An 8,436-nucleotide genomic window follows, 5' to 3' on the forward strand; every position below is an offset into this window, starting at 1 on the left:
CTCTCGCTTGTGCTTGTTTCGATTGTCATGGTTTGCAATTGTTTTTTTACTATGATGAGTTTAAACTGAGACGTCCCAATGGAAAGGTTTTTGGAGACAGTGCGCCATATCCGATTCTGTACGATAAGAGGGACCCTGAATACAAGGACGTGAAGGCGACACCCAGTACCTCATTTTCCTTGTCTTTTGAACGTGGTGATGCCGCAACAGAAGGAAGCACACCAAGATGATTATGATCAGTGGCCACAACTTCACCATCCACGACCCGCCCCTTCTCGCAACTACGCTCCCCTCGTCCTCCCTCTCAACTCCCTCGTAACTTCTCACCTTCAACGGTCTACGCGCATGCCTGGTATCGCACCGGCCTCACCGGCCGGGCGCCCGCTTCGCCCGCTCCCTGAAGTTTCATTTTCTGATTTTATTTGGAAGCGAGCGTTGGCCGGCGTTGGCAGTTTCGTGATCCTTGCTTGCTGTGTGCTTGCGTGCCGCAATATTTCACGACTCACACCATTCGTGCATCGTGCTGTGGTGCACGAATACTTCAAGAACACGTCGTTCTCTTAATTCGTGCTTCTTTTAATTTGAACAGATTTGCGGGCCCCTTCGAGTTCGAATTATCGAGGTTCGACTTATATGCAGTGGCCGCATGGCACTTGGAAAGCTGAGAAACCAGCAAAAGAAGGGTACAAAATGGCACCAATGTTGTTCATGGAAACCATCTTTGCAGCATTGTGCATGCCGATCTCGTCAAAAATATTGTGACACACTATATGGCTGCATGGTGTCCAAAATTTCAGTCACTGTCATACACTGGCTCCATGGAGAAGATCACGGTGCAACACCTCCTATGGAGTGGTACCACATGGAAGTCTGAATAACTACGTGTACCCAAAAAAAAATTAGCTTTTGAAAAATCGGTTTGCGGCTCTACACATAAACTGCTGGTTAAAGAAAAGAAAATCTTGTTAGCTACAGTTTTTGAAGATTGGTGTTGCCGACTCCAAAAACATAGAACAGAAGTATCCTGCTGGTTGCAATTTACCTTGAGTGTGTCTCCCTATTCCTGTTGCAGTGGATTCTTCTCGCATTCCTGCTTCATCCAACGCCGACCTTGGAGATGCATCGGTCGCCTTTATTAGCTTTGAGCGACACGTCCAATGATTAGCTTTGTAGTTTCACAACGCGTATAAAAATCTCATGTGAACCGTCCAACTGTGGACTCATTCACACGAATGGCAGTTGGGGCTGGACACCTTGTGCAACTTTCTGTGGTCCTCCTAGTACCAGAACCTTCAACAAGTATCAGACGACGTCAAACCGGGAAGTTTAAAGGTGCCGGCTCATTATTGTTGGCACCGACCGTGGTCAGCCACGCTTTACCAACAATTCTATGCTGCGCCAAAAATGACTATGATGGCTAATGACACTTATGATCATTACAGCTGCATGAACCTAAATGCTTTTTTCTTATTTGGTCTGTGAACATTGCAACACCCATTGATTTTTTGACATTTGAATGGCTATATCAATGCTCGTAAAGATAAATTTAAAAAATAATTATTTTATGGACTCAAATTATTACATGAACATTATAATATGTATAACATAGCAGCTATGTTTCAAAACTCTAGCTTCTGTGTAATAAAAGCTAGAAACTTGCCAAGTTAAAGAAAGAAAATTTTTTATTTGGAAAGTTAGAAGAAACCACTCTTGTGAGCAGTGTTTCAAATCTTTTATTCCAAAATAAAAGTAAATGACAGATTTGTTGAATTGAAATGTACTACGCATAGAGGTCCGTATATAAGTTCCAAACTTCTTGTTAAAGCATATTTCAAGTTATGCATGTCAAACATTGCAAAACTAGCAGGATGTGCAACTTTTCATTTTTCGTAGTCTGTAATTTAATGAATATTATCATTTTTTCAAACTCAAAATAAGTGCAGGCTCCATTCATTCTGGATTTCAAGCATTTGTATAGAAAACGTTGAGCATGGTAAATATGTCAACCCACCACCCTTGTTTGGTCTTATCTGGAAGCAACCTGTGGAGAATCCATTAAAAAGTGCTTAAATTGCACTGTCAACATCCCACTACTAGCACTCTTCCCAGTGTATGCCTGTTTTAATGTCGCTGCTTGTGTCACGAGAAGCTGCTTTCTGGGATGTATGACCATGTTTTGGTTTTAGTGTGTGTGTGTGTGTGTGTGTGTGTGTGTGTGTGTGTGTGTGTGTGTGTTGTGTGTGTGTGTGTGTGTGTGTGCGCACGCGCGCGTGCGTGTGTTTTTACTTTGTGATCTCTGTATATTATGTAAATTTAAATTTCTTACATGTGACAGGAAGCACAGACAAATCAGAAACAACCACTTCTCTGACAAGACAAAAATATTGTCAGTTTCCTTTTAAAAAGGAAAAAAAATGCATTAAAGGGCACAGAAAATGTTGATTCTGATGTCTCTGAGCTTTCTTCTTTCTTTTTTTTTTAATTACTTGTCATTATGCTTATTTATCAGCTAAACATAGCTCTTGAATTTTACTTTTTTTTTTTCAGGTTTCACAAAGTCTGTTAAATATGGGCTCCCAAGCTTTGAAAGCAATTGCCTGTTGTCCGTGTGGCTCCCATGTTTTAGATGCATTTGTGCAAAGTGATCATGTGAAAAAAACAAGCAAGGAAGAACTTATTAGAATGCTTAAGGTGGGTATTTTGTGCCTAATAATCAGCTTCACTTTGTTCCCCGCTGCTTTCCTACATTCTAATTTCCTTGTTTGACCTTGCTGTTTCTGCTATGCAACTTTTCATCAGCCATTATAACCATTATTATACTGAACCATTGCACTGATAGCAATACTGGTTGTTATAATATATAGAGTTTTGCAGGGCAACTAGCCCTCATAACAGTTGCTGATAGCCTCAATGCATTGTGCTTTGTGAAGGTTCTACAGTGTGGGCACTCTTTCTTTTCTTTTTGGTTCTTGTTATGTTAAATTTCGGGCTAGAGGAGGGTTAACGGAGTTATCATGATAGTTTTGGTGCACTAATGGATTAAGTTTTTTTTTTCTCTTGTATGTGCACTAGATATATCCCCTTACCCATACCAAATGGTATTCTATTGCCCTGAATAGATACTGTGTTCAGATGTCTTAACTCTCTTCATTCACTGTGTACACTGTGCACCAAATCTGAAAGGGAACACTTGATCTGTTTTCAGGTAATTTCAGACTCCTGCACTCATTCAGGTTCAAAACTGGCTCTCTGAGACTTTTAACTTTGTTCTTGTGATGAAGAATCTGCTTCGTGCCACTTTTCTGATTTCAGCACAATAATGAGGAAATTATTGGAGTTAAACACAAATCTGGTAAAAAAAAAAATTCTGCGGTTTTACGTGCGAAAACCACCATCTTATTATGAGACAAGCCGTAGTGGTGGATTCCTGATTAATTTTGACCACCTGGAGGTAATGTGCACCCAATGAACTGTACACAAGCGTTTTTGCATTTCTCTCCCATCGAAATGGCAGCTGCTGTGGCTGGCATCGGACTTGTGATGTCAAGCTCTGTAGTGCAACTCCATAGCCACTGGTCTATTGCTGCGGGTTACAAATCTGGTGTTTCCTTCATAATTGGTGCTACGTGTGCTTATAATTTTTAATATCCTTGTGGATGTGCCTGGTGTTTCAACAAAGACATTAAGTAATATTTTAAAATAGGCATTTTGAAATAAGTTTCTTCGGAGCTGTTGTGCCAGTGGTAGCATAATACACAAATAAAGGGGCTATGACACCGAATTTTCAAGCTTGAATTATGCATTACACATTGAGCTGTATGTGTCCCACAGCAAGCTGGCAAAATTTGAGTTACTAGGTGCAGTAGAAAATTTGTATTTACATTTTTTATCTCCCGCTTATACTATACAGCAGTCAGACAACACTAACGGGTGACAAAATAAAGCCACAGTCCCGCGACAACTTCCTCGGAATAACAAAAAAGCTAATCTTGAAGGCCATGCTTTTGTGTGCTGCAAGTGCAAAAAGTGATTGCAGGATCCCGAAATATGTCGTGGTCACCATGCATGCTTTCGTTCTTGCATGTGCATCTTGGTGGTCAGCTCGGTATATTTTCTTCAGGTGTTCTTTGGTTTGTGCTGTTTTTATCACACGAGTGAGAGAATTGCAAGCACAATGCGCCATCCGAAGAATCCAGGAGCTGTTGCTCAATTCCAAGGTGTAAGTTTCTACCGGGGCACTTGCACAGCTCTAGGCATACACAATCTCGACATGGCACGCATATGGTTTTGGAATGCTTCGGTGCAAACGACACTGCACTGGCCCGACACTTTTTCACGTCATGGCAGCCATACCAAAATTGTGGTCACTTGGTGGGATACGCTTAGAGGTAGTGATTTCAAATTGTAACTTCGGATTAAAATGTGTGCCGAGAGCTCAGTTTTTTGTGTATTTAACTGTTGGCCACTCAGCTATGGTGAAAAACTGAAAATAGGTGGAGGACCATGTCATGGGCTCCTTTAACAAAAAAAAAAAAAAAAAACTTACGAGGAAGTTTTGAAGTATTGTAACTAGGTGCATTGTTGCAATTGGGAAATTCAAAGAAGCTGCCAGTAAGTACTTGCCATATCAATTAATTAGAAAAAAGCAGTTGTGGACACGGTACACAAAGGAAAAAGACACAAGCTTGTGTTTGTTTGTTTTTGTTTTTTTCTATTGGTGTACTGTGTTGATCGCTAGTTTTTCGAATTAAGCACGCAACTGGCCCAGCTTTGTTGCTACTATGCTATCTCAACTTTTAGATCTGGCTTTTGGCTGCTTAGTGACACCTCCCAGTGATGTCTGTTCAAGGGTACAGCTATGTGCGCTTGTCATCCTCCAAGTTTCGGTTTCATGTGCTTGGTGAACCACATTCCACCATGCCACAGCTCTGAGAGCTGTGGCATTTTTACCGATTATGAATAGAGATACGGTGTGTGTGGGCAGCTTGCTTCGTTTTCCCACTCACAATGAGCCACATAAATGTTATGTTAAAAAGTTAATTAGGTGATTAGTCAACTTGCTTAATAATTTTATCCCATTTTTTCTCTGACGTCTACCACTACTGACATGTCCCTAAAGAAGTGCCTTATTCCAAAGCACCTATTTTTAAGTTATTACTTGGTCTTTGCTGAACCACCTGGTACATTTTATATGCAACAGTTGCACTCATAAGTTTGTAGACCATGGGAGCACATGGCAACTTGCATCCATCTTGCATCCAAAACTGTCCATCTTGACTCGCTGCCTCGCCGCTGCTTCGCCGTCACCACTATTGGCAGAAGCCGCTGCAAAGTCCGTGTGGCGGCATGGTGCCTGCTGTCGAGAGTGTTGCAATGTTGCAGTACGCGTGCTCGTCCATCTTGGCTCGCTGCCTCGCTGCTGCTTCGCCGTCACCACTATTGGCAGAAGCCGCTGCAAAGTCCGGTCAACGACACATGCGTTCGAGCGAAGAGGCCAGCGATTAAGGATGGATGCGCATTCACACTGAGACACTCTCGACAGCATGCACCACGCCACCAGAAGGTGCACGCATACAATTTACCATGCGCTCCCATGGTCTCCAAACTTCCGAGCGCAACTGTACCAGGTGATTCAAAAGTAATTAAAAAAAGTACAAATTCGTTAATTTGAAAATTGTAGAAAGTAGCGTGATGCTTTTTGCACAGAAATGCACAAGTATACAAGATTTTAAAAGATTATTGCCAAATAAGTTACATTTCCCGCCGACAGGCAAAACTGTGTTTAAACTGTGTATGAATTGCAAATAAATTGTGAATGAACTGTGACAGAGCTTTGGGACCACTAAAGCACCATCTGTTGGTCGCCATTGTAAACATTTTGGAAGTTATATTATTAAGTAAAAAAACTATTCTATCTTTGCATTTCGGGGTAAATTGCATCTTGACACTGTCTGTACTTTTCTAATCATTGAATTTTTAAATCTCTTACTTTGGGATCATCTAGGGTACAGTTGAGCAACTGTACTACCAAATGACCCACACAATGTTAGGGAAAGTATTGCCTGGCCAATTTTCCATCTTGTAAAATAAAAATAAAAGTTTGCAGTGACTTTGTCTGCTTAACGAAATAAATTGCATGTCTCATACATGTTTTGCTGGCTTATTACGAACATACTTAAACAGAACCATACTAAAAAGGCAAAACACTAGCTATCAGAACAACATGCATACATAGACGCAGAACATGCAATCTGAATTATCATGTTAATCTTGCTCACACCCTATTTTTCTTACATAATCATCTTCTCAACTGGATATAAAAAAGTTTGCCTGAGACTTTGACTTGTTCTAATCAATCTCCAACACATGTGAACAAGAACAATTATTACTCATCAAATTTTGCATTAAATAGGCTTACAACTGCATCTGCATGTGCACCAGCTTCTGAAGGCACAGAAAAGACTGTGCAAACAGGCTGCTTGTAATTCTGTAATTTTGTCCCTGTGGATTTCATGTACAGCTGTGTTGTTTAGCACTGGTTCCTGTGTAATGCATGTTAGATACAACATTCCATGCCCAAATGTTGTTCCATGTCCCTCTTCCATAGCCTACTACAAAGGAAACAGCAGCTTACCCTGTACGACGAACTCAAAAATTATCGGCACTGTTCAGAGCAACACTTCTGGGGGGCTGCAGTGGCGCACTAGTGACTATATGAGGGAAATATTTATGGTTCCAAACATTACATGTGTTATAAAGGTTTTCCACTGTATGCTGATTCTGTTAGCTGTGCTCTCCATTCTTTCTCTTTATTTGTATTTTGAATATCACCATAATAGAAATAGAGAGACTTAACGACCCATAAATGCCACAAAACAGTTTCAGTTTGAAACAGCAGCAATAATGGTGTAAAATAATCATCCACAAATTTATTGCTGAGATAAAGAAAAGTTGCTGAATTAGATTTGCACTTTGTATCGGTAAATAGGTGAAGCATTTCATTTGATAAAACTCTTACTTTTACAAAAGAAGAGGGGGTTGTCATAGAATAACAGAATGTTACTTTCCTGCTGCCATTGTTTTTTTTTTTTTTTTTTTTTTTGCTATTTAAAGATTTTAAAGCATTGCTAGGTGACCTTTATTAGAAATTTATTATTTCAATGTAATTAGTATAAAGGATGTTGCAGCAGCAGATACTTGCAACATAGTTGTACGAGAGCACTCTCATTGCTTTTATTCAAAACCAAGCTCTGAATAATTTGCTGATTACTCTAACAATAAGTGTCAAGTTCTTAATTAAGCATTAAATTAGTATTTCAGGCACATTCCGATGCAGTGCAACCACACGCAGTGCTATGTAATGATGTTGCTAGAAGGATTGGTCATCACGTGGGTGGTGCAAATTACGGCGTTTACTGGCATAATGCTTGCACCTTTTTTTTTTTTTTTTTTTTGCTGAAAATTTATGTGAAGCTGGGTGTGTGATATTTACAAGGGAAATTTTCCCAGTAGAATGTTCTAGGGGCTAAATGAAAACTGAAGTGGCTGTAAATCGGGGTTCTCACACTAGCCACTGTAAGCTGAAACAAATTACTTCCAAACTGCAATTACCTTTGTAACAAGAACAGAGGTTCTACACAAGTGGGAACTGCAAATGCCCTCTAGTTTCTAAACTAATTGCTTAATATTGAAAGCTGCCATGTGCAGTTATCACTGGTTGGAACAAGCAGACAACAGCCACTGCAGCAATTTTCGAGGGTGCAGTGATTACTCTAAGAAAAAAAAAAGTATATTTGGTAGCACAAACAATCTGTGCTGTCAATGCATGTTCACATCTCTGTTTTGCATTCTTTCAGGGCCACTATGGAAGCCTGGCAATGGACAAGTATGGCAGTTGTTTTGTCATGAACTTATGGGACATCGCAAACATATCACAAAAAACAGACATTGCAGAAGAACTTTCTGACAAGGAGAGTGCCCTTGCAGCCTCAATATGTGGGAAATTAGTCTCCAAGAAGCTTTGCCTTTATCACTTCATTCATCGCCGAAATGATTGGACTGAACTGCAGAAGAGTAGCAAAAAGACATCTCTTCTTTTCCAAGACATTCTCAAAGAGAAATAAAGTCGTCCATCATAAAATGATGACTTACTATCAAAACCGATGTGATAGTAATTGGTCATAAAACATAACATGTATTGCATAACATTAGGTTAGGTTGTAAAAACATCAAGAAAATTATTTAAAAAAAAAAAAGTGCCCTAAATGTGTCTAAAGTAGGTAAGCACTGTGAAAACAGTGCCAGTGTTTGCATTATTATTGGTGGTGACAGACTCTGTAGTGCGAAGAAATAAAATTGTGGTCAGGTATGAGTTTTTGTTACCAGCTTGCTTGCAAGGTACAGTTTGCTTCTCTTTAATTCAGCAGATCTGTCTCA

The 8,436-nt window shown here is 40.0% G+C and overlaps 1 protein-coding gene across 2 annotated transcripts in view; it reads left to right on the top strand.

The window, feature by feature from the left end:
• The window catches only part of LOC119431703 (nucleolar protein 9-like), a 63,687-nt gene extending 55,547 nt beyond the window's left edge, over nt 1–8,140 (top strand). For both annotated transcript variants that reach the window (XM_037699183.2, XM_049670539.1), the window contains exons 10-11: nt 2,548–2,691; nt 7,857–8,140. In XM_037699183.2, coding sequence (XP_037555111.1) covers nt 2,548–2,691; nt 7,857–8,123 — 411 coding nt within the window. In that variant the 3' untranslated portion in view covers nt 8,124–8,140. The remainder of the gene's footprint in view (nt 1–2,547; nt 2,692–7,856) is intronic.
• Nucleotides 8,141–8,436: the final 296 nt, after the last annotated feature.

The sequence above is a fragment of the Dermacentor silvarum genome, chromosome 1 (assembly GCF_013339745.2).
Source record: "Dermacentor silvarum isolate Dsil-2018 chromosome 1, BIME_Dsil_1.4, whole genome shotgun sequence".
Classification (NCBI taxonomy): domain Eukaryota; kingdom Metazoa; phylum Arthropoda; class Arachnida; order Ixodida; family Ixodidae; genus Dermacentor; species Dermacentor silvarum.